At 37.6% G+C, this 24476-nt stretch overlaps 1 protein-coding gene across 4 annotated transcripts; it reads left to right on the forward strand.

Moving 5' to 3' along the window:
* Nucleotides 1–947: 947 nt before the first annotated feature.
* LOC113892459 (killer cell lectin-like receptor subfamily E member 1) lies at nucleotides 948–23069 on the forward strand. Of its 4 annotated transcripts, none has more exons than XM_027541311.1 (10): nucleotides 948–1055; nucleotides 2222–2426; nucleotides 4126–4239; nucleotides 4473–4511; nucleotides 5315–5478; nucleotides 8601–8683; nucleotides 10072–10172; nucleotides 20987–21056; nucleotides 21384–21477; nucleotides 22915–23069. In XM_027541311.1, exons 2-9 carry the CDS (start codon nucleotides 2240–2242, stop codon nucleotides 21400–21402), a joined length of 777 nt encoding a protein of 258 aa, XP_027397112.1. In that variant the 5' UTR covers nucleotides 948–1055; nucleotides 2222–2239; the 3' UTR covers nucleotides 21403–21477; nucleotides 22915–23069. The 4 variants fall into 4 exon arrangements, with proteins under 4 accessions (XP_027397112.1, XP_027397111.1, XP_027397109.1 ...); XM_027541310.1 differs by having other exon boundaries at nucleotides 4135–4239; nucleotides 8583–8683; XM_027541308.1 differs by having other exon boundaries at nucleotides 950–1055; nucleotides 8583–8683.
* The last annotated feature ends 1407 nt before the right edge of the window (nucleotides 23070–24476 follow it).

The raw sequence follows: 24476 nt of genomic DNA on the forward strand, positions 1-24476 counted from the left end.
TGCTGTATATAGCACTTGACTGCATACTATCTACCCATCTTCATTGAGCCAAAACATAAATTTTGGGGTATATTGTCAATTTTGTCATAAGCACAGTAGTTTGAGGAATTTTGGCATGCTTCCATGAAGTGCCTTATTTCCTAGTGTTTTTCTTTCCCCGTGTTCTGTCCATTAAGGAGCACAGTGGTGGTGGTTTAGTCCCTAGGCCGTGTCCGACTCTATGTGAGCCCATGGACTGTAGCCTGCCAGGCTCCTCTGTCCATGGGACTCTTCAGGCAAGAATCCTAGAGCATATATTGACATAAAAAATAGCTCACTCTCCCTTTGTTTATTTTAGGATTTTGTGATACTTTTTGATATAATAAACTTCATTTTATTATCATATTGTCATTGAGAGAGCCAATACTGTGATTTCCTTGAGATTTATTTAAAGGTAATCTTCCCCTCTAACTTGCAAATTGTTCCTACCTTTTTAAATTTCTCTCTGTGTATGAATGTGTGAAGAGAAATGATGGGAAAGATGTCAGTGCAAAGTCGTCTATGTAGCCTGAATGAAGAAATTGCAAGGAATTTCTTTATCCACTATAGATGAATTCTATGTCTACTATGTTCTCATAAACATAAAATTACCTAGAGGTAAAATTATCAAAATATATGGTCTCTCTCAGGACTTTAGTCCAGTGGAATGACTGATACACAAACACAAAATTATAATGCAGTATAGTAAATAATATAGAGGAGTGATGTTTTCTTTTCAGTTCACAAACATTATTATTTAGTATGGCTGAGAATAAAATGCAGGTAATATTTTTTTATAACTTTGGCCTAAGTTACAAGAAATAAGATTATATCAGCAATATTGTGGGTGCTAAGGACAAACGCAGAAAAAAAAAAAAAAAGAATAAAGCTTCCTGTTGGTTAATTATAAAACCTTGCACAATAAGTAGTTTTTCTACTGAGGCCCAGTTTCTGATTCTGTGCCAACTTACCAGGTCCTGCTTCCTCAGACTTACACAAACTAATTTGTAGCACAAGGAATTCCCTCCTCATTTCAGGTATGTTTTCCTGTTTCTGGCTCTTTTCTAATCCCTCCTCCTCTAATTCCTGAAAGATGTGACCACTAGACAGTTCTTCTTTGTGCAGTTTCTGGTTTTAAACATTTTAAATAAATTTAAACATAAAGTATAATATTTTTTTTCTGCTTCAACATATTGTATTTTGCTTTATTTGACTATGTTCAACTCTTTGATGTATGTCCAGTAATCTTTTTTAAATAAAGTTTCTCTGAGAAGTTTAAACTGAAGGTATTTAGAACCCTGACAAGTAAGGGACTTCATCCCGTTTAGTGTTTTGCCAGCGATGAATCTGATAGCCCGTGTTCACAACAAAATTCTTCACACTTTTGAAGTTTAGCTATTTGGATACTTAACCTATTTTGTTTATTTTTTTAACAATAAAGAGAATTTATATAAAATGTAGAAACAAGCTATTAGGTCCACTTATGGGGTGTCTTATTTCAGTTACAAAATAATACAAAAGATATTGTTCATAAGTCGTGTTGTTAATCATAGAGTCACTTAGGAAAAGTGAAATGGTTAACTTTGTGTTCTAACCGTAAATTGTGCAATGCCTCCGAGAATCACAGCTAATAAACATATTTCAAATCCTAATAATAGCAGAACACCAGCTCTGTCTTTTACTATTCAGTTCCATGAGGCAAACTGGAACTATGTTAGAAACAGGCTTGGGTTTTTGGGTGACTTCATTGCAGACCTAGAATTTTTAAATTTTAAATTCTGTACTAAAAGCAATGATTACTTTTTATATAAGAACTGGTTAAGAATTAAGACAGCTTAACTTTTGTAGGGTTCTATTTCCTTTACTTTTATGTTCTCGGTGACATTTTTTTTCCTGTACTCAGGGCTTCAAACTGTTGAGAACATGCTTCCGGGAAGTGTAATAGATGTATCTATTTATAAACTCAGATTTTATTTCATTTTATTTTATTTTGGCCATGTCACGTGGCTTGCAGGATCTTAGTTCCCTGACCAGGGATTGAACCTGTGACTTCAGAGTGCAAGTTAAGAGTCCTAACCACTGGACTGTTGGGGAATTTCCCACAACTCAGATTTTATATTATTGTTTCATTTTTCTATATTATAATATGCCTTCCCAAATTATAGAAGGATATACTGATATTTGAGCACTTTATCCCTTACAGTTTTTTTCCTACATAAAGATGGATGAAGAACCCATAATTTATAGTATTACTACTCTAAACCAGGATTTTCAGCAGAGGCATACACCAAAAAATATTAAGCATAAATTGGATCCTAATGAATTGCCATTAACCAAGAAGAAGCTGAAACACCAGAAACCTTGTAAAAGACAGCACAAAAATGTAGCAGAAGATGTCAATGATGAAGGTAAGCTACATTAAAACAGAGTATTCAGTAAACATGTAGAGAATGCCTAAAATTGTATACTGACATGCTATGCACTGGGGGATACAAAAATACAACAGTTTCTAAATTTAGTTAGAAAATGAAAATGTACAAGCAAAAATGTAAATGTTAATTTAGTGCAGATAACGCTAAAGGCCAAATGTTAAATGCTGTAAATAATTTAAAAGATACCTTGGATAGTTTAGAAATTTCACTGCTAAAGTGGGAGTTTATTTAGACTTTAGAGGAAGAATATGATTTGAATAGAAAAGCGTTGGAAAGTAATTCCCTTGAGACAACAATGGTAAATGAAGGACAATGACTAGCTGTGGCTGTTTGAGAGGATTGAGTTAGATACCTTGATTGGAAGCCAGAAGTTGTATAGTGTGAGAAATAAATATTTTCGACTGATTGATCTCTGGGCTAGAGTGTTGTATACTTTGTGCCATAATCTTTGATGTAACTATTTACATAAGCAGAACATAAATGTATTTCTTTTAAATTTGGAGCACAAAATAGATTGGGTAAATCATTGTCAAGTGCCACTGAGAATCCAGGTGAAGTTTGGGATCCTGATGTGAATTAGCAGCAAGCTGTTTGACTTCCTTCATCAGATATCTGTAACAGTGCACAAGGTGTATAACATGGAAAATGAGCAGTTGGCATCAGTGCAATCACTCAGGTGACCCATCGCTAGGTCTAAGTTGGGTGATTAAGGCATGGTGGTGATAACTAATGAAGAGACTGTAAGAGATGCTTGACAATCATATTGGGGAAGAAATTCAGTGGGAGGAAGGAAGTTGATATGAAAGATAAAGGTGATACTCAAAAATTATTTTTTTTTTACATATTAAATGTCCCAGAGTTGAATGACAAAAATAAGCCTGCCTTGTATAGCTTTTGATCTTCCAACTGGTGAAATATAGGTCCATCAAGGATGCTGGCAGCTTTTTTTTTTTCTTAAAGATTTTTTTTTTTTTCCTGATGTGGACCATTTTTAAAGTCTTTATGGGATTTGTTACAATATTATTTCTGTTTTATGTTTTGGCTTTTTAGACGTGAGGTATGTGGGATCTTAACTCCCCAACCAGGTCTCAAACCCACAGCCCCTGTATTAGGAGGCAAAGTCTTAACCGCTGGGCCATCAGAGAAGTCCCTAGCTTCTTATTCTTACCATAACACCATCACTGGTTCTATACTTGCATGAAACACTATGAACCTTAATATATGACAGAAGAATAAACAAACAGTATTTGTTGACTTCCTAATCTAAATTGTAGCCTCTTTTAACTTTTCATGTTGGAAAACTGCTCAGTGCCTAAATGAATCAATTGGCATTCTGCAGTTTTCTTGCTCAGCTTATCTTTCTTTTATTTTTTTTGGGGTGGGGAGAAAAGTGATGGTAAGCTTTGGAGGCAGCATTAGTGAATTAGGGACTCTGTTTTGCTGTGAATTGATTGTGTTATATTAGACAAAAAGCCTATGGAAAAAAATGAGATTTTTTAAAACTTCTATTTCAGTATTATCTAAAACTGTTTGAAAATATTTTGCAGGCCTGTTGTGAGAATCAAGAATTGACATGTATTTGATGTGTTCTTAACTGTAAATTACTCTTTCAGCATTGTGTTTATTCATCCAGTCATCTTGCTTCATCTAATTTTGATTCTGCTTGTGTTTTCAGTCCTCTCAGGAGATGTCTTGCCTCTTCCATGGAGGCTCATTTCTAAAATCCTGGGTGTCTTGTGCCTTCTCCTAATGGCCATGGCCATGGTGGTAGCTGTTGTTACTGCAAACTGTAAGTAAATACAGAAACTTCCAAATTGTGTTCCCCTCAGGAGCGCTGTTTCATTTCATAGAATATGATAAGCCAAAACAGGCTGAGAATAATTTTAGCTTACCAAAATTCTTCCTTTTTTATTTTCTTGAAAATTGCTGATTTATTTTTATGAAATATAGTCCTTGAGTATCTCATTTTTGAGGTTTCAATTTAAAATAAGAACTGCTCATGATATTTGACTGTTTTTGCAGCATCTTCCAAAAAATCACCTCTCAAAATCCAGCAGAAAGGTAGGTTTTACAGACTGATTTCTTAAACTGATTTAAAAGTATTATTGTGCTGGTCAGAGACCCAGGTTCTATCCCTGGGTCCCTGGAGAAGTGAATGGGTACCCACTCCAGTATTCTTGCCTTGAAGAATTCCATGGACAGAGAAGTCTGGCGGGCGATACAGCTCACGGGGTCGCAAAGAGTCGGACATGACTAAGCGACTAACACTATCACTGTCTATCCACACACACACAGATTTCTCTGGGCAAGTTACTCTAGGATGTGTAATAGAAAATATAAGACATAATTCCGGCCATCAAATAACTTACAGTCTTGTGAAACTGAGGTTTGTGTATAATTAACTGAAATACAGGAAGACAGGGGTAAGGTTTGCTGGGATGTTTTAAGAAATTGTTGTAAGACTTCATATGTTTGTAGGGGAATAGAAATACTTGTAATGAGAACAAATTTTGGAGAAGTAGAGTTTATATTACAGGGGCAAAATATTAACAAACATTAATCTAATGGAGATGTAATGTGAAGACATTCTAGCCCTGAAATGCTGTAATATCAAAGTATGGAGATAAGAACATGAATAGATTCTAGGTCACCAGTATCATATACTATATGAAGGGTACAACACGTCTCAGAAGTGAGAGAAAAAGAAAAATTTTCATTCCAATTCATAATTTTATTTTGAGTAATTTTTGTGTTTATGAAATGTTACTCTCATGACAAAGGTGTACTTCTGTTCACAAGGCGTATCTAAGAAATAATAAAGTCAAGCTTTGTGATTTTTTTTTTTTCCCCCAATGCAATCATAGAGAACCTGTGTCTTGGACCTCAGTGTCATTCTTGTCCAGAGAATTGGGTTTGGTTCAGATGCAGCTGTTACTACTTTTCCAAGGAAATGTTAACTTGGATAGAGAGTCAAAGTGCCTGTTCATCTCTAAATTCCAGTCTCATCAAGATAAACAAGGAGGAGATGGTAAGTTGTGAAACAGAGCATCATAATGGTATGCGAAATATGTGAAGTCGATTGAGTGGATTAAGCTGAGAATTATTTGCACTTACCTGACCTCAGCACTAGACAAATGGCTGAAGGATATGACTAGTTTATCTTTTGTTTACATTTTCATATGCAAAATGTGCCACTGGACCAGGCTCTTATGTAAAGGGGAGAGATGTTTTGAAATAATAAGTAGAAAGACCTTCATGTACAGACAGATACTGTTAGAATCGCCTTACACAAGGCACCTAGAATAGTCAAACTCAGAGTCAGAAAGTACATTGGTAGATGCTAGCGGCAGGGGAGTACATTTCGGGGGAGGGGTGAAGGGGAGTTATTGTGTAGTGGGGACAGAGTTTTGGTTTCAGTTCAGTTCAGTCGCTCAGTCTTGTCTGACTCTTTGCAACCCCATGAATTGCAGCATGCCAGGCCTCCCTGTCCATCACCAACTCCCGGAGTTCACTTAAACTCACATCCATCGAGCTGGTGATGCCATCCAGCCATCTCATCCTCTGTCGTCCCCTTCTCCTCCTGCCCCCAATCCCTCCCAGCATCAGAGTATTTTCCAATGAGTCAACTCTTCGCATGAGGTGGCCAAAGTACCAGACTTTCAGCTTTAGCATCATTCCTTCCAAAGAACACCCAGGACTGATTTCCTTTAGAATGGACTGGTTGGATCTCCTTGCAGTCCAAGGGACTCTTAAGAGTCTTCTCCAACACCACAGTTCTAAAGCATCAGTTCTCTGGCACTCAGCCTTCTTCACAGTCCAGCTCTCACATCCATACATGACCACAGGAAAAACCATAGCCTTGACTAGACAGACCTTTGTTGGCAAAGTAATGACTCTGATTTTGAATATGCTGTCTAGGTTAGTCATAACTTTCCTTCCAAAGAGTAAGCGTCTTTTAATTTCATGGCTGCAATCACCATCTGCAGTGATTTTGGAGCCTCCCAAAATAAAGTCTGACACTGTTTCCACTATTTCCCCATCTATTTCCCATGAAGTGATGGGACCAGATGCCATGATCTTAGTTTTCTGAATGTTGAGCTTTAAGCCAACTTTTTCATTCTCCTCCTTCACTTTCATCAAGAGGCTTTTTAGTTCCTCTTCACTTTCTGCCATAAAAGTGGTGTCATTTGCATATCTGAGGTTATTGATATTTCTCCCAGCAATCTTGATTCCAGCTTGTGCTTCTTCCAGCCCAGTGTTTCTCATGATGTACTCTGCATATATGTTAAATAATCAGGGTGACAATATACATCCTTGACGTACTCCTTTCCCTATTTGGACCAGTCTGTTGTTCCATGTCCAGTTCTAACTGTTGCTTCCTGACCTGCCATACAGGTTTCTCTAGAGGCAGGTCAGGTGGTCTGGTATTCCCATCTCTTTCAGAATTTTCCACAGTTTATTGTGATCCACACAGTCTAAGGCTTTGGCATAGGCAATAAAGCAGAAATAGATGTTTTTCTGGAACTCTCTTGCTTTTTCCATGATCCAGCAGATGTTGGCAATATGATCTCTGGTTCCTCTGCCTTTTCTAAAACCAACTTGAACATCTGGAAGTTCACAGTTCATGTATTGCTGAAGCCTGGCTTGGAGAATTTTGAGCATTACTTTACTAGCGTGTGAGATGAGTGCAATTGTGCGGTAGTTTGAGCATTCTTTGGCATTGCCTTTCTTTGGGATTGGAATGAAAACTGAACTTTTCCAGTCCTGTGGCCACTGAAGAGTTTTCCAAATTTGCTGGCATATTGAGTGCAGCACTTTCACAGCATCATCTTTCAGGATTTGAAATAGCTCAACTGGAATTCCATCACTTCCACTAGCTTTGTTCATAGTGATGCTTTCTAAGGCCCACTTAACTTCACATTCCAGCGTGTCTGGCTCTAGGTGAGTGTTCACACCATCGTGATTATCTGGGTCGTGAAGATCTTTTTTGTACAGTTCTTCTGTGTATTCTTGCCATCTCTTCTTAATATCTTCTGCTTCTGTTAGGTCCATACCATTTCTGTCCTTTATCGAGCCCATCTTGCATGAAATGTTCCCTTGGTATCTCTAATTTTCTTGAAGAGATCTCTAGTCTTTCCCATTCTTTGTTTTCCTGTATTTCTTTGTATTGATTGCTTTGGTTTAGGAAGGTGCAAAACTCTGGAGACAGATGAAGGTTGAGAGTTTCATAACAATGTGAATGTACTTAGTGCCATCATTAACTGTACAGTTAAATATAGTTCAAATCATATATTTTATGTTATGTGAACATGTTAATCGCTCAGTTGTGTCTGACTCTTTGTGACTCCATGGACTGTAACCCACCAGGCTTCTCTGTCCATGGGATTCTCTAGGCAAGAATACTGGAGGGGGTTGCCATGCCCTTCTCCAGGGGAGCTTCCTAGCCCAGGTGAATTCTACCCCCCTCAAAAAAAGACATTTAGAAAATATGCATGTTGAATGAATTTTGAAGGAGACAGTTATTACCAGAACTATCCCAATCAGAGGAAAAAGAACCTGGTATATAGCCCAACAACCAGATAATATAGCCTTTGTGGCCCGAAAGTTAATGGCAATGTGTGAGCAGTGCCTCACAATCTAGAACAGGATGCGAGGAGATGGAGGAGCTTTCCCTCACTCTGCCAATGGACATCAGCATCGGGTTAAAGCATCCACTATAAGAATTCTTCTGACAGAGGATGTTTTCTCCATTCTGCACCTGAAGAGACAGGAGTTGGACATTGGGGGTAAAATTAATCTTCAAGACATCTATAAAGGTCTTGCTTATAGACCTTGCTGCCATTCCTTTAAAAACCTTACTCCCTTATTCACCAAACCCACACTATCTTTTTACTCATATTTATTTATTTTCTGTGTCTCCCATGAGAACTGGAAATTTTGTTTTGTTTCTTGCTGTATCATTAGCTAAATCTCAAAATGATTTTGGAATATAGCATATGATAATGAGTTTGTGGACAGGATGAATTGAATAAAGATAAACACGATGTTGAACTTTTTAAAGAGGACTCTCATGCAGTTGATGAAAAGATAATGACGAGAACTTTGTATTTGCATGTATTTGTTTATCACTAGCATTTCTTCTCCTTAAAGTCTTTCTTTTGGATTGGAGTCTACTATAATGAAACTGGCAGGCACTGGCTGTGGGAAAATGATTCACTTCTGCCTTATGATATGTAAGTATCTATCTGACATAATGCAATCTTCTTTGCCCTTGGTTTAATTGCTGCAATTGCCCATAATAATAGAAATAAAGGGTGCCCGAGACACAATTTCAAGGACATTTAGGTAATTGGGAAAAGAGACAGTAACTTAAATCCAATCCCATGTTCAGAATTGTAGCCTCCAGAAGCAGATAACATAACTCAGATCCTTAATAAGTCCTCTCCTGAGAATTTTTCTTACACATCATCTGTTTGCTAGGGCTCTCATAACAAAGCACTGCAGATGGAGTAGCTTAAACAGCAGAAATTTATTTTCTTGAATGCAGAGGATAGAAGTCCAAGGCCAAGGTGTTGGCACTTTGGTTTCTTCTGAGGCCTCTCTCCTTGACTGTCTACTCTGTGGGTCTACAGGTGGTCTTCCCCCTATACCTGTTTATGTGCAAATTTCCCCTTGTAAGGACAGCAGCAATATTGGATTAGGGCCCACCCTAATGACCTCTTTTAACTGAAATAATTCTTGAAATACCTTATCTACACTCATATTCTAGGGTAATGGAGGGTAGGATCCCAATGTATGCATTTTTAATGGGACACAATTCAGCTCATAACACAGATCATGGATTAAAATCTTACTTCTTCACTAACCATAGTGCTCGATAAGACCCAACTTCCACGTCATTAATATAGCTTTAAAATCTCCCTGCATTTTTACATTCTACCCACCATCTGCCTAAACACTATGGACACTAAAAATGTTTATTTTCCTCACAGAAAAATGTGATGATACCTGTTATTCATAGGCTTTTCACTCTTTTAAGTTGTCTGTCTACTTCTATAAGCAATGATAATCAGCCTGCTCTCCATCCTCTCAGACGCTTACATCCTTACTTGAGTTTTTATGAAATATTTAAGGTTCTGTAATCTATCAATACAGAGAAGGCAATGGCACCCCGCTCCAGTACTCTTGCCTGGAAAATCCCATGGATGGAGGAGCCTGGAAGGCTGCAGTCCATGGGGTCGCTAAGAGTCGGACACGACTGAGTGACTTCCCTTTCACTTTTCACTTTCATGCATTGGAGAAGGAAATGGCAACCCACTCCAGTGTTCTTGCCTGGAGGATCCCAGGGACGGGGGAGCCTGGTGGGCTGCCATCTATGGGGTTGCACAGAGTCTGACAGGACTCAAGTGGCTTAGCAGTAGTAGTAATCTATCAATAACTTTTAAATTTGTAAAAATCTTAGTTATCTGTGCTACTGATAGAAATTCAATTTGATTCAATTATATTATATGTACATTGTGTTTTAAGTGTTTATATATGAAATGAAAGTTTTATATTTCTTTTCTCTGGTATTTACTTGTTATACAATTTCACGAAGACTATGCCATTTCTTCTGTTTTAGGTTTTCTCTTCCTACACCTGTATTAAGACATAACTGTCTATCTTACAAATCAAGAGAAGTTTATCTAAGTGAAAGCTGTGAAATTAAACAGACTTACATTTGTAAGAATCACCTTATTTTTTGATACATATATGTGGGTGGAATCTAGAAAAATGGTCCAGATGAACCTACTTGCAAAACCTATTATCAAAGCTAGAGACACAGAGGTAGAGAACAAATCTGTGGACCCCAAGATGGGTGGAAAGGGGGAGTGGGGTGGATTGGGAGATTGGGATTGACCTATATACACTGCCATATATAAAATAGATAACTAATGAGAACCTACTATCCAGCACAGGGAACTCTACTCAATGCTCTATGGTGACCTATTGTTGTAAAGCAATTATACTCCAATAAGAAATAAAAAATAGAATCACCTTATTTATTCTGTAAATTCACAGAAAAGATGAGCATTACACTTATCTAATTCTACACCTTGATAGAATCGCCAATGGTCACTATCTTGGTCTATAGAGAAAATATGTAAATGAACACCTTTAGTAAAAATGGAATGTTCTTAAAATATACTGCAATGCTATTTTATAAATGTACTATAATTTTGTTGAGTGGATATACTTTCATTTATATGACTTTTCATGAAATAACACTGTGGTAATACTTAGAATATATATGCCAATGCACTTTAGGAGACATTGCCTTAAATATTTTCTGAATTACGCTATGAGATAAAGTTAATGAGACAAGGTTAGACTGTGTTGGACATTAAACAGTTGTCTTATGTAAACTTACACTATTGTCACTGATATATGTATTGCTTTTTTTTGTCTATAAAATTGTCAAAATATATTGTTAAGCGATAGAACACGACCAGATGTAGAGATTAGTATAACTGCACAAGAAATAGAATTGTTCCATAATTTTTTCAAAATTAGTTTTCAGCTTGATTACTACCCAAAAGTCCAATTTATTTGGTAACATGGTGACTCTGAGATAGCTAATTAGACCCACAGGTGACAATGTGGTTTAAAAGGATTTTGCTTTAAAGTCTCAATTGTGAAATGTTCATTCCTTTAAGGTATTCTGTTGCATAGTATTTTAAAAAAATAAATGATTAGTATTTATTTCATTTTAATTGTATCAAAGCCTTTAGAATTATTAAAACAACAGTGATGACAAGCTGTGGTTCATCTTCTCTTAGTCTTAAAACCCTCTATACCTTTTACACATACAGACACAATAAGCTCCCTTTTATGTTTATTTAATAAGATTTGGTCTAAAATTATATGCAAAGAGCAAAAGTTATGCTTTACCAAAGTTCTTATTTCACTAGAGCAGAAGCAACGTGATAATGACAGAATTAGATATATAATCGTCCCTTGATATCTACAGGAGATTGCTCCCAGGACCCTTGGTGGGTGCCAAACTGTGTAGATGTGTCAAGGTCCTCATATAAAATATTAGCATATATTTTACAATATTTGTATAGCTGCTAAGTTGCTTCAGTCGTGTCCGACTCTGTGCGACCCCATAGACGGTAGCCCACCAGGCTCCCCGGTCCCTGGGATTCTCCAGGCAAGAACACTGGAGTGGGTTGCCATTTCCTTCTCCATGCAAGTGAAAAGTGAAAGTGAAGTCACTCAGTCGTGTCCGACTCCAAGCGACCCCATGGACTGCAGCCTACCAGGCTCCTCCACCCATGGGATTTTCCAAGCAAGAGTACTGGACTGGGGTGCCATTGCTTTCTCCATATAAATGTATGGCTTATGTACAAAAAATAACCTTGGTGTATTATTTACATATAACAAATGTACATATAAGTCCTATCTAGGTTATTTATACCTAATACAATGTAAATACTATATACGTTGTTGTTAATACAATGTAAGTACTATGTAGATAGTCGCCTGGGTGTGGCAAATTCAAGATTTTCTTTTCAGAAATTTCTAGCTTTTTAAAAATTCATGATTAGTTGAATTGGAAGATACAAAACCCATGGTGCAGAGGTCCAACTGTGCTGTATTTGTTCTTAATCCAAGCATTTCCATTGATGAAAATAACCAATAAATAATCTCTAATAGGAGCAGAAAAGAGCTTTATTTGAGGCAAACTGAGGACTATAATCTGGATGGCAGACTCTCCAATAACTTCTCTGGAGAAGCAGGATTTTCAGCATCGTTTCATATCTTGTTAGAACAAAGAACAACAAGCAAGTCAGGGATACATTCCTTCAAAGTGAAAGTGAAGTTGCTCAGTTGTGTCCGGCTCTTTGCGACCCCATGGACTGTAGCCTACCAGGCTTTTCCATCCATGGGATTTTCCAGGCAAGAGTGCCAGAGTGGGTTGCCATTTCCTTCTCCAGGGGATCTTCCCAACCCAGGGATCAAACCCGGGTCTCCCGCATTGCAGGCAGACGCTTTACCCTCTGAGCCACCAGGGAAGCCCAGCGTTCCTTCAAGGATTCACAAAAAAAGAAAAAAGAGTAGCATGTATGCAGAGGGTCAGTGTGGCTGTGGCACCTAGGAAGAGAGTCTTATTATCAAAGGAGGATCAGCATTGGCATCCCCAGAAGGGAGCATTTAATCTTTGTTTTTAACATGGACATTCTTTACTTTTGATCAATGTGTCCTTTTCTTTAATAATTAAAGCAGATGTACAGTGTATGTTTGATAGGCCAGCAATAGGGTGTTAGTTTCCCTGGAGGCTCAGATGGCAAATAATCTGCCTGCAATGTGGGAGACCTGGGTTCAATCCCTGATCTGTCTGGAAGATCTCCTGGACAGGGAATGGCAACCCATTGCAGTATTCTTGCTTGGATAATTCCATGGACAGAGGAGCCTGGAAGGCTGCAATTCATAGGGTCACAAAGAGTCAGACATGTCTGAACAACTAACACTTTCACTTTAATATAAAATTCAAGTTAACTTATGCATAAGCCAGAATGACTTCCGCATCCCTCAATAAGTCAAAACTCCTTTTGTCGGTTTCTTCCACTCCTCCATACTTACTTGACTATGCTTTTATTCTTTAAATATTTCCCTTTCTAGATGGTCATTCTAAGCAAAAAAATTTCCCTTCCTAGATGGTAATTTTAAGCAAAAAATTTCTTTCCTAGATGGTCATTCTAAGCAAAAAAGCAGATCAGAGCAACTTTTCAGAGTTTATTAGCTTTGTACTCTGGTATGTAGTTTCATGAGGATTTATTTTAAAGTTTCCTTTTTGAGTTATGGTTTTCTCTGATATATGGCAAGGTGTGACATTGTAGGAGCAGATGGTAGTTCTATATTTAGTTTTTTAAGGAACCTCCAGACTACCCTCCGTAGTGGCTGCACCAATTTACCTTCCCAGCAGCAGTATAGGAGGGTTTGCTTTTCTCCACACCCTCTCCAGCACTTACTGTTTGTAAAATTTTTAGTGATGGCTGTTCTGATTGGTGTGAAGTAATATCTCATTGGTGTTTTGATTTGCATTTCTCTAATAATTAGTGCTGGGAAAGAATGAGGGCAGGAGGAGTGGGGGCTACAGAGGATGACATGGTTGGATGGCATCATCCACTCAATGGACATAAGTTTGAGCAAACTTCAAGAGATAGTGAAGGACAGAGAAGCCTGGCGCACTACAGTCCATGGGTTTGAAAAGAGTTGGACACAATTGAATTGAATAACAGTGATAATTCATCATGTTGAGCATCTTTTCATGTGTTTTTTTTGGCAGATCTGTTTAAATCTTCCACCCATTTTTTTGATTGGGTTGTTTGTTCTTTTGATATTGAGCTGCATGAGCTGTTTGTATATTTTGGAGATAAATCCCTTGTGCGTCACTTCATTGCAAATATTTTCGCCCATTCCGTGGGTTGTCTTTCATCTTCTTTATGGCTTCCTTTGCTTTGTAAAAGCTTTTAAGTTTAATTAGGTCTGATTTGTTTATTTTTATTTTTATTATTCTAGGAGGTGGATCAAAAATATCTTTCTGTGATTTATGTCAGAGAGTGCTCTGCCTATGCCTTCAACTTGATTCCCTTAAAGTTATATAATTACTTACAACAACGTAGCCCATGTGATACAATACATGGTTTTATTACCTACTGTTGAAGGGCAATATCTGAAGCATTGACATGCCGTGTTACAGCTCATCTTGTTTAGAAGTCAGTGAATAATATAACTGAATTATTAGTATAAACAGGCAAATATCATACATAATTTATAGACATTTCCCCCAAATATCCCTGAACTATATATTAACGTTATCCTTTGAAGAAGAACCTGAAAAGCTGTTGAACCACAGAATAAATTAAGCACTGCCATTCATATCATTGTTACATTGTGAAAATTTACTAACAGAACTGGTGATAGAATTTTATAGCAAGCATAGATATATTCATCACCCAGATTGTACCATTAATATTTGAGTATATTTTCTCCATTACCTATCTCCTATGCTTTTATCTACCTTGATACACCTTATTTTTTATACATTTCAAAATAATTTCCAGATATCAGCACACTTCCCTCCTGAGTACTATAGCATGTATATCACTCACTAGAATTCAATATTTGTTTACAATTCTCTTGTTCTTTTGAATTATAATTTGCATACAATAAGTGCACAGATTTTAGTGTAACTATTCAATAAGTTTATCATACAGTCTGCTGCAAATTCTGATCAAGATGCAGAGTATTGGTCTTCACTGGTGGTCCAGGGGTTAAGAATCCTACCAGTGTAGGGGACACAGGTTCGATTGCTGGTCTGGGAAGATTCCACATGCCATAGGGCAACTAAGTCCATGAGGCTCACAACAGCTGAGCCTGCTTGCCCTAGAGCCTGAGCTCCACGACAAGAGAAGCCACCACAATGAGAAGCCTTGCACCGCAACCAGAAAGTAGCCCCTGCTCGCTGCAACTAGAGAAAGTCTGCTCGTAGCAACAAAGACTCAGTGCAGCCAAAAATAAACAAATGAATAAATTAAATTATTTTCTAAAAAGGTGAAGATTATTACTCTTTCCCAGAAGATTCCCTCAAGTTCATTCCAATAGATCCCTACCCACTCTTTAAAGTCAACCACTATTCTGATATTTCTCTAGTATATTTTGTATATTCTTTTTCAAGAATTATTTCAAATTCTGTTTTGTTATGTTTTGTATAAAACATTTTTTCTTTCCGTGTAATATTTGTGTGATTCATCTATGTTATTATATGTGATGTTCAGATTTCACACAAAAATTGATATTAATTTCCACTGATTTTTTTTTCCTAAGATGGGCAAGGTTTTATATTTGCACCTTAGAGCTCCTTTGGCAGCCTTACTTTTATAGTCATACTTCCAGAAATGATGACTTCATTTTCACCATCTTCATGGAATTCAGTCGGGTTTTGGTGCAGTGTTATCACAGATTAGCACAAAGTATAGGACTGCTTCTGATTGCATAGGCTTCTACTACGTACCAGACTTTTGATTCTTAAAGTTGACTCTATTGTTTCCTGGTGGAGGAGACCACAGAGCACTGGGCATTTCTCCTTTCCTACTCCTGGTAGATTAATTACATCAGATGCTTGACCCCTTCTTGGAGGTACCCATGATGCCTCACTGTTGTCAGCACTTTTCTAAGCAATAGTGTTTCTATTTCACCTTACTCAACCAATTCCAGCAACACGACTTTACTCTGTACCAGGCCCTCAGTTTTTGAGATTATTTATATTCTGACCATTGTGATTTAATGGATCACCATGACCCATATCATTCTTGGGCATCTAGTTGTTTTTAATTTTTAGTATGGCTTCTTCAAAAATTTATGAAAGAAATGAAAGAAAGACTCTACTTTCCTTCTTCTTCTTCTTTTTTTTAATGTGAATGCTTTTCTTTTTTTTTTTTTAATTTTATTTTATTTTTAAACTTTACATAATTGTATTAGTTTTGCCAAATATCAAAATGAATCCGCCACAGGTATACATGTGTTCCCCATCATGAACCCTCCTCCCTCCTCCCTCCCCGTACCATCCCTCTGGGTCGTCCCAGTGCACTAGCCCCAAGCATCCAGTATCGTGCATTGAACCTGGACTGGCAATTCGTTTCTTACATGATATTTTACATGTTTCAATGCCATTCTCCCAAATCTTCCCACCCTCTCCCTCTCCCACAGAGTCCTTAAGACTGTTCTATACATCAGTGTCTCTTCTGCTGTCTCGTACACCGGGTTATTGTTACCATCTTTCTAAATTCCATATATATGCGTTAGTATACTGTATTGGTGTTTTTCCTTCTGGCTTACTTCACTCTGTATAATAGGCTCCAGTTTCATCCACCTCATTAGAACTGATTCAAATGTATTCTTTTTAATGGCTGAGTAATACTCCATTGTGTATATGTACCACTGCTTTCTTATCCATTCATCTGCTGATGGACATCTAGGTTGCTTCCATGTCCTGGCTATTATAAACAGTGCTGCGATGAACATTGGGGTACACGTGTCTCTTTCCCTTCTGGTTTCCTCAGTGTGTATGCCCAGCAGTGGGATTGCTGGATCATAAGGCAGTTCTATTTCCAGTTTTTTAAGGAATCTCACACTGTTCTCCATAGTGGCTGTACTAGTTTGCATTTCCACCAACAGTGTAAGAGGGTTCCCTTTCCTCCACACCCTCTCCAGCATTTATTATTTGTAGACTTTTGGATCGCAGCCATTCTGACTGGTGTGAAATGGTACCTCATAGTGGTTTTGATTTGCATTTCTCTGATAATGACTGATGTTGAGCATCTTTTCGTGTGTTTGTTAGCCATCTGTATGTCTTCTTTGGAGAAATGTCTATTTAGTTCTTTGGCCCATTTTTTGATTGGGTCATTTATTTTTCTGGAGTTGAGCTGTAGGAGTTGCTTGTATATTTTTGAGATTAGTTGTTTGTCAGTTGCTTCATTTGCTATTATTTTCTCCCATTCTGAAGGCTGTCTTTTCACCTTGCTAATAGTTTCCTTTGATGTGCAGAAGCTTTTAAGGTTAATTAGGTCCCATTTGTTTCTTTTTGCTTTTATTTCCAATATTCTGGGAGGTGGGTCATAGAGGATCCTGCTGTGATGTATGTCAGAGAGTGTTTTGCCTATGTTCTCCTCTAGGAGTTTTATAGTTTCTGGTCCTTCTTCTTAGTAAAGCAATTTGATCACTGAATGAGGCTTTCCCCAGAAAGATACATGCGTGTGTGTGTGTGTGTATTTTCAACCAAAAATAAAACATATAAGGGATTTGGCATCTATATGTAGTTCTATTACTGGAAAAAGAAAATGTAGTTAGAACCAACTAGGTCCAAGATGGTGGAAGATTTAACTTTCAGTAGACCTTGAGCCTCTTTATATGCTCATTATAATTCATTAGCATAAGCTAAAGGGCATACCCACAGGCACCATGACAGTTCTGAAGCTGACCATAAAAGGAAACAAAGTGAGCACTGGACCAAGTCCTGGAAATCCCTGCTCCTTCCCCAAAATGTTGGAAAAATTCTCCTATTCATTGTGTGTGCTTGGTCATTCAGTTGTGTCTGACTCTTTATGACTATTTGGACGGTAGCCCACCAGATTCCCCTGTCCATGGGTTTTTTTCAGGCAAAAAAACTGGAATGCATTGCTATTTCCTCCTTCAGGGGGTCTTCCTGACCTAGGGATCAAACTCAGGTCTCTTGCTTTGCAGGCAGATTCTTTATCTGCTGAGCCATCAGGGAAGCACTGAAATTACCTGGTCCATAAAAATTAATCACCCCATATTTTGGGGCCTCTTGCCTTCTGAGATGGCTACTCTCTGTCTGTGGAATGTGTTTCTCTCTAAATAAATCTACAGAGAGAGAGAGAGAAAAGAAGTAGTGTGACCGTATCTTGTACTTAACACAATCCCTGAACTGGTGCTGTCTTTAACCCTTTTTATTGTCTGTTAGTTTTCTTATTCATCTCTTAAGGTTTTATCCCATAACAAACATGGATTTTAAAATCTTATTGCTTTAAATTCTTAGCTTTCTATAATCTTCCAAAAACTTCCATTTAAATACAGAGGTTTTAGAGCTGGTTGCTAGGAATGGATTGTTTCCTTCCACATATTCTGTAACTCATGCCTGTCTCATTCACTTATTATTTTAGGAATTATTTTTACCATGGTTGCTTAGTCTAGTTTTCTGTTTTGCTTAGCATGAATATCTATATATCTGTTCTTATAACTTTCTTGTCCAATTACAATTTAGTTCCCTAAGGGGGAATAATTCAAGTTTTCAAAAAATTTTATTTTTTTTAATAGAAGTGGAAAGTATGCCAAGTATTTGGGAGCTTTTCCTGTTAATGCATTTTCTTTCCCAGTATTTTCTTCTAAAAAATATGTTGCTCAATGCACTCACTTGAAAAGAAATCTCTGGGGAATAAATATATCATTTAGAATATGATTGTAACATTTATATCATCATATATATGACTTGCATTAATGATTTCTCCATCCTAATATAATTCTAACTTTCATTAAAGACTTTTCCAGCCTCATATTATTTCACATTTTTTTTCTGTCTCTTCTTCCTCCTTCCTTCCTCTTCCAAATAAAAGCAATCATGATTTTGAAGCTAATTCTATTACTTGTGATAATGTATGCCCAACTGATAATGCTAATGTCCATGTTCCCACACCTCTAAGCTTGCAAATTAAGAATCCTGAGATAGGAAGATTATTCTCGATTATCCAGATGTGTCCTAAATGTAATCACAAGTGTCCTTTCAGGATGGAAGTAGAGTGCGCCTTGACAGGTGATCATTGAGAGGGGGGAAAGTGATGTGGCTGCAGAAACAGAGACTGGAGTGATGTGGCCACGATTCAAGAAATGCTGGCAGCCACAAAAGCTGGGTGAGACAAGGATGAGACTTTAAGCTTGCAGATGAAACCAGTCCTGATGAAATCTTAACACTGGCCCTCATTTAGATTTCTAGCCTCCAAAACTATGAATAAATTTTTGTTGTTTTCATTTACTTACTAAGATTGTAGTGATTCGTTGCTGTAGCAATAGCAAACAAATATAGATACTATATAAGAATGTGCGCAGTCACTCAGTCATGTCGGACTCTTTGTGACCCCATGGACTGTAGCTTGTCAGGCTCCTCTGTCCATGGGATTTTCAAGGCAAGAATACTGGAGTGGGTTGCATTCCCTTCTCCAACTATATAAGAATATTGTCTAGTCAAATATAAAGCTCAACCAGACTTCCCTGAGGGTCTTGCAGGGGGCTGGGTTCAGTCTCTGGTCAGGGAGCAAAGGTCCTACATGCCATGGCGTTCCTCGGTCTGCACACTCTGGAGCATGTGTGTCATGACTAGAGAGCTGGTGCACCACGATCAAAGACCCTGAATGATACAACAAAGATGACTTGTGCTGCAAAAAAGACCTGATACAGCCAAATAAATACATAAATATATATTTTTTAAATATAGAGCTCAAACAGAAGGTGTGGGACACAGGATGTCTGATTTGAGGGGATGGTCATGATTGGAAAATAAATCGGTGCAAGTTCACTGCCCCAGTGAGGACAACTATAGGTACAGGGCTCCATGAGGATTTTCCAGGAATAAAACCTGCACAAAATATAAACGAAATGAAGGAGCAAGCCTCCAAAACATTTTGGGGAGGAGCCATGAAAACAATGCAAAGGCTTTCAGATGCAAGATGGCATGGTTTGTTTGAGGAACAGCAAGAAGGCATTGTGACCAGAGCTGAGTGAATGAAGAGAAGAGGGATAGGAAATGAGACTGGAGGACTAGTCAGGCAAGCAAGGATGTGTCGATTAGTTTGGATCTTATTTGAAGAAGGGAGCAGCACTGGTAAGGGTCCAGTAAGGTACACTAAGCCCAGGCCAGATCATTAAATGGAGGGAATTTAATACAGGAAAATATTTCCAAAGCAGTTATAGATCTGAAAAGACAGGGAGAAAGAAGACAGCCCAGAGATGAGCAAAACAGAAAGTGGGGACCATTCCCAGGGCTGGAGGAGATGAGGGAGCAGGTGGGTCTCCAAAGCCATTTAGTGGGAACCAGGACCACAGTTCCAGTTGGTGGGATGGTGTCTGGTGGAGGCTGGGAAGCAGAGGCAGTTGCTGTTTGGCAGGAGTTAAATCCATTTGGTGTAACCATGGTGGGAGATGTAGCCATGGTGGGAGATGTAGCCTGAAGCAGAGAGAGAGATGCAAGAACACCAGGCTTCTCACCACTTCCCACCTTTCAAATGTCGAGCCACTTGCTCCCACTGACTGAATTGGACCGGATTTGGTTGGCGTGAAAATTGACATATATTTTGTGGGAAACAGCACCTGAGTTAGGAGCAGAGCAGGGGAAGTGGAGGGGGACAAAAAGGGTAGTGACTGACACAGGGTGGAAGAAAGCAGGTCTCCCAAGGACAAAGGACCACAGTGTTTTGGGGGAGAGATTTCTTGTACCCAATCACAAGTGTGACTTGTTAACACAGTTATTTTGTGAAGAGATTCATTAAACCTATCTTGTCTAATCTGCATGTCAGCTTCTTTATTGTGACACGTGGGTAAGATCACTAAGATAAATTATCAATATGGAACCATGTGTAGAAGGGTTCAGGAATGGTGGGAAGGGGTGTTGTATTGAAAACATGTTTGGCAAAAAAAGAATTGAGAATACTTTATTTGATATACTGACATGAGAGATACAAGTGTCTTATCCCTTATCCACAATGCCAAAATCCATATCTTTGTAAAGTAAAACATTTTTATCTGTTTGGCTCCAGGGCCTGAACTAAGCTAATTATAGATTTCCCATTTTACATTTTGCTGAACAAATATTATTATACTTGATTTTCAAATGACCTCACTGGGAACTAATTCATTTATGTATTCATATGTAATGCTTATTAATAAAAAGTATTAATCTTAAAATTCTTTTCTCTTCACAGGCTTTACATATGATATCATGGACTTTACACATTATACTTCCTTTAAAGAAATGATGAGAAAGCACTGTCTGTAAGAGAACAATCACTGTTTGTCGTTTGATTTGTCTTTATTTTCTGACTCTGTTGGATGTTATGTGTGATTCATGTTGGCTATGTCTCATGTCACTCTGGATTAGAATAACATGTTTTTAATTTAGAAATTTGACTTCTATTTGTAAAATAAGCTTTAAATTTTAGATTGTGTTCTTGCTAAAACTGACATTTAACTACACAGTCTTGCAACTGATTTCTAAGAATAGGTTGATTCTCTTAATATATTCTGCAAAACCATGGTTGTGTGATTCACTTTTTATCTCAGGAATAATTTTTGTCATATGATAGCTTTCTTTTCTTCTAGTGTGAGTTGCCTGTTCTGAAAACTTTCCATTGAGTGCAATCACTTTTCAGTGGTGCTGAGGAAATTGACACAGACAATAAAGATTTTTACTAAGGTAAATATTTTTTAAAAATTGTATTTAATAGCAACGAGAATAACTTTTATTTGGTATTATTGAGACCCTTCCCCATGGCAATTTAGGTGTTCCTGATGTGTCTTTATTTTCCAGTATTTCCATCTATAGAATATGCTACCTCTATGCATTCTATTTGGAGAAGGCAATGGCACCCCACTCCAGTACTTTTGCCTAGAAAATCCCACCAACAGAGGAGCCTGGTAGGCTGCAGTCCATGGGGTCGCTAAGAGTCGGACACGACTGAGTGACTTCCCTTTCACTTTTCACTTTCATGCATTGGAGAAGGAAATGGCAACCCACTCCAGTGTTCTTGCTTGGAGAATCCCAGGGACAGGGAAGCCTGGTGGGCTACCGTCTATGGGGTCGCACAGAGTCGGACACGACTGAAGTGACTTAGCAGCAGCAGCAGCAGCAGCAGCATGCATTCTATTATATTAAAATGAATTTTTAGGTTAAAATAGATCTCATATAAAATGTGGTTAGAGTATCCACAGGCCAGTCAATGCTTTATGATTATCATCTTTACTTATTTATTTATTTTTCTTTTGTTTGGGTATTTATTCTTTCACCCTACTCTTTTAGTGGGTAAAGACTGTCATGATTTTGAATCTAGTGTGATTTCCTGTGATCACACTTGCCTGCCTGAATGATAACAACACAAACAATGACGTTAAAGTAACAGTGATCACGCACATCCAGGGTTGTGCACCTCACTTTTGGTCTCTTTCTCTCCTCTTTAAACTTCATCTTCTACTCCTTGGCCAGGTACACTGCTTTGACTCCTAATATATTTTGCAGCTGCTGCTTGTTCTTTTAATCAACCATGCTGTTTTCATGTTTTCCATGACCCTTCCAACTCTTCCCCGGAACTGTATAGTCACATCAAGACTAGTGTAAGTGTTAACTGTTGTTTTGAGCAGCAACAAGTCTGTGGTTGGAAATATTCTGTACTGTACAGTGTGATGTTTCAGCCACACACGTATAAACTATTGAACTGATAAGAGCGTATTCAACTGATGCATAAAGGTGTGAACAAAGAAGACAGGTTCATTGATAATGACTATGTAGCATTTCTGAAAATTTCGGCATTGTGCCATATCAGGGTGCAGGTTCTTTAGTTAAAATTTAATTTCCAAGCTTACTCTAAATATCACCCTCTGTCCTGTGAGCCCCAACATACATGTTTTTTATTCTAATTATTATTATTAGTAGTAGTTGCTAGGTATATGTTAATACTTTTATATGTTTATACATTGAACTGTTCTCAGGACATATTTCTATTCAGTTTAGTTTTACATTTTTTCAGATGATGAGAATTAATCTTCTAGAGATTGTGAATATTATTCAAGTTTATAGATCTAACACTTAACAGAATCAGGCACTCGAAACAACTGACGTTTGACATCTCTTGTTCAGCAGGTTGAAGAAGGAAAGGAAGAGAATGTCCACCCAATTTGGATCAATTAAAATTAGATTTGTCCATCTCAAACTCCATCGGATAGCCAACAAGGACTTACTCTATAGCACAGGGAACTCTGCCCAATGTTATGTGGCAGCCTGGATGGGAGGGAGTTTGGGGGAGAATGGATACATGTATGTGTATGACTGAGTCCCTTGGCTGTTTACCTGCAACTATCACAACATTGTTAATTGGTTATACCAAGTAAAAAGTTTAAAAAAATTAGATTTGAATGCTAAACAGCTTGTCATATCATTCTGTTGTCATGACAATATTCTGTTGTCATATCATTTAGCTTTGTGCTGCTACTTTTCTAGATACTCTGTACTTTTTCTCATTAGATTACCCCACTCAGTCGATAAATTGGAAAGATTATAATCATTTTTAAATAAATCTATTCAATTCAGTTTTCCTTTCCTACATAGTAGTCGATCCTATGAGAAATCAATCCTGATTATTCATTGGAAGGACTGATGCTGAAGCTGAAGCTCCAACATTTTGGCCACATGATGCGAAGAGCCAACTCATTAGAAAAGATACTGGGAAAGATTGAAGACAAGAGGAGAACAGGGCGACAGAGAATGAAATGATTGGATGGCATCATCAACTCAATGGACATGAGTGTGAACAAATTCTGGGAGATGGTGAAGGGCAAGGAAGCCTGGCGTGCTGCATTTCATGAGTTTGTAAAGAGTCGGACACGACTTAGTGCTTTAACAGTAACAACAACTCTCACATTGGTGTTGAACCCATTCATAGTTGATTCTTTTCTTCCTCTTTTATAAAAATACATTCTTTGCATTTATTTTTTCATTGAGGTATAGTTGATTTACAATATTATATAGGCTTCAGGTATATAGCATAGTGATTCACAATTTTTAAGGGTTAGATTTCATTTATAGTTATTATAAAATATCAGCTATACTCCCTGTGCTCTACTATATATCCTTGTAGTCTATTTATTTTATACATAGTAATTTGTATCACTTAATCCCCTCTATCTTACTCCTCTCTTCTTCCCACTCCCCAAGATCTTGGTTGGTTCTTAAAAGTTACTCAATTTTAGAATGCTATTCCTCTCCAGGCTCCATTTGTACATTCATGCATGCATTCATTCATTGAAGAGATAATACAAAAAAAAATCTGCAATGGTTTAGACATGGTTATGGGAGTGTCACTTAACAGAAGTAAAAAGAACTGATAAAATCTGTTTTCTGAAGTCATTTTTTCTAAAGGGTTGACAGAAATAGATAGTGACAAAGTGGACACTATTTTGGAGTCAGAATTTTGGTAGTATGCATGTGGTTTTTCCTCTCTTCTCCATACATTCTAACCGTACAGAACTATAGTAATAGAAATTCAGTTAATCACAGTACAGGGTGTAGTAACTTGTCTTTTTTTTTTTAACCACTCTGAACATTTTTGTTTATTTTTATTGTGATAAGAACACAACATGATATCCACACTCTTAAAAAATTTTAAAGTATAGTGACAATGCTCTACAACAGATTTCTAGAAC

The sequence above is a fragment of the Bos indicus x Bos taurus genome, chromosome 5, assembly GCF_003369695.1.
Source record: "Bos indicus x Bos taurus breed Angus x Brahman F1 hybrid chromosome 5, Bos_hybrid_MaternalHap_v2.0, whole genome shotgun sequence".
Taxonomy (NCBI): Eukaryota; Metazoa; Chordata; class Mammalia; order Artiodactyla; family Bovidae; genus Bos; species Bos indicus x Bos taurus.

Bases quoted from the DNA above. Each gene is read 5' to 3' on its own strand.
- LOC113892459 (XM_027541308.1), top strand. From the start codon at position 2,240: ATGGATGAAGAACCCATAATTTATAGTATTACTACTCTAAACCAGGAT. The intron at 2,427-4,125 runs GTAAGCTACATT...TTGTGTTTTCAG, and splicing joins AGAAGATGTCAATGATGAAG to TCCTCTCAGGAGATGTCTTG. The intron at 4,512-5,314 runs GTAGGTTTTACA...ATGCAATCATAG, and splicing joins TCTCAAAATCCAGCAGAAAG to AGAACCTGTGTCTTGGACCT.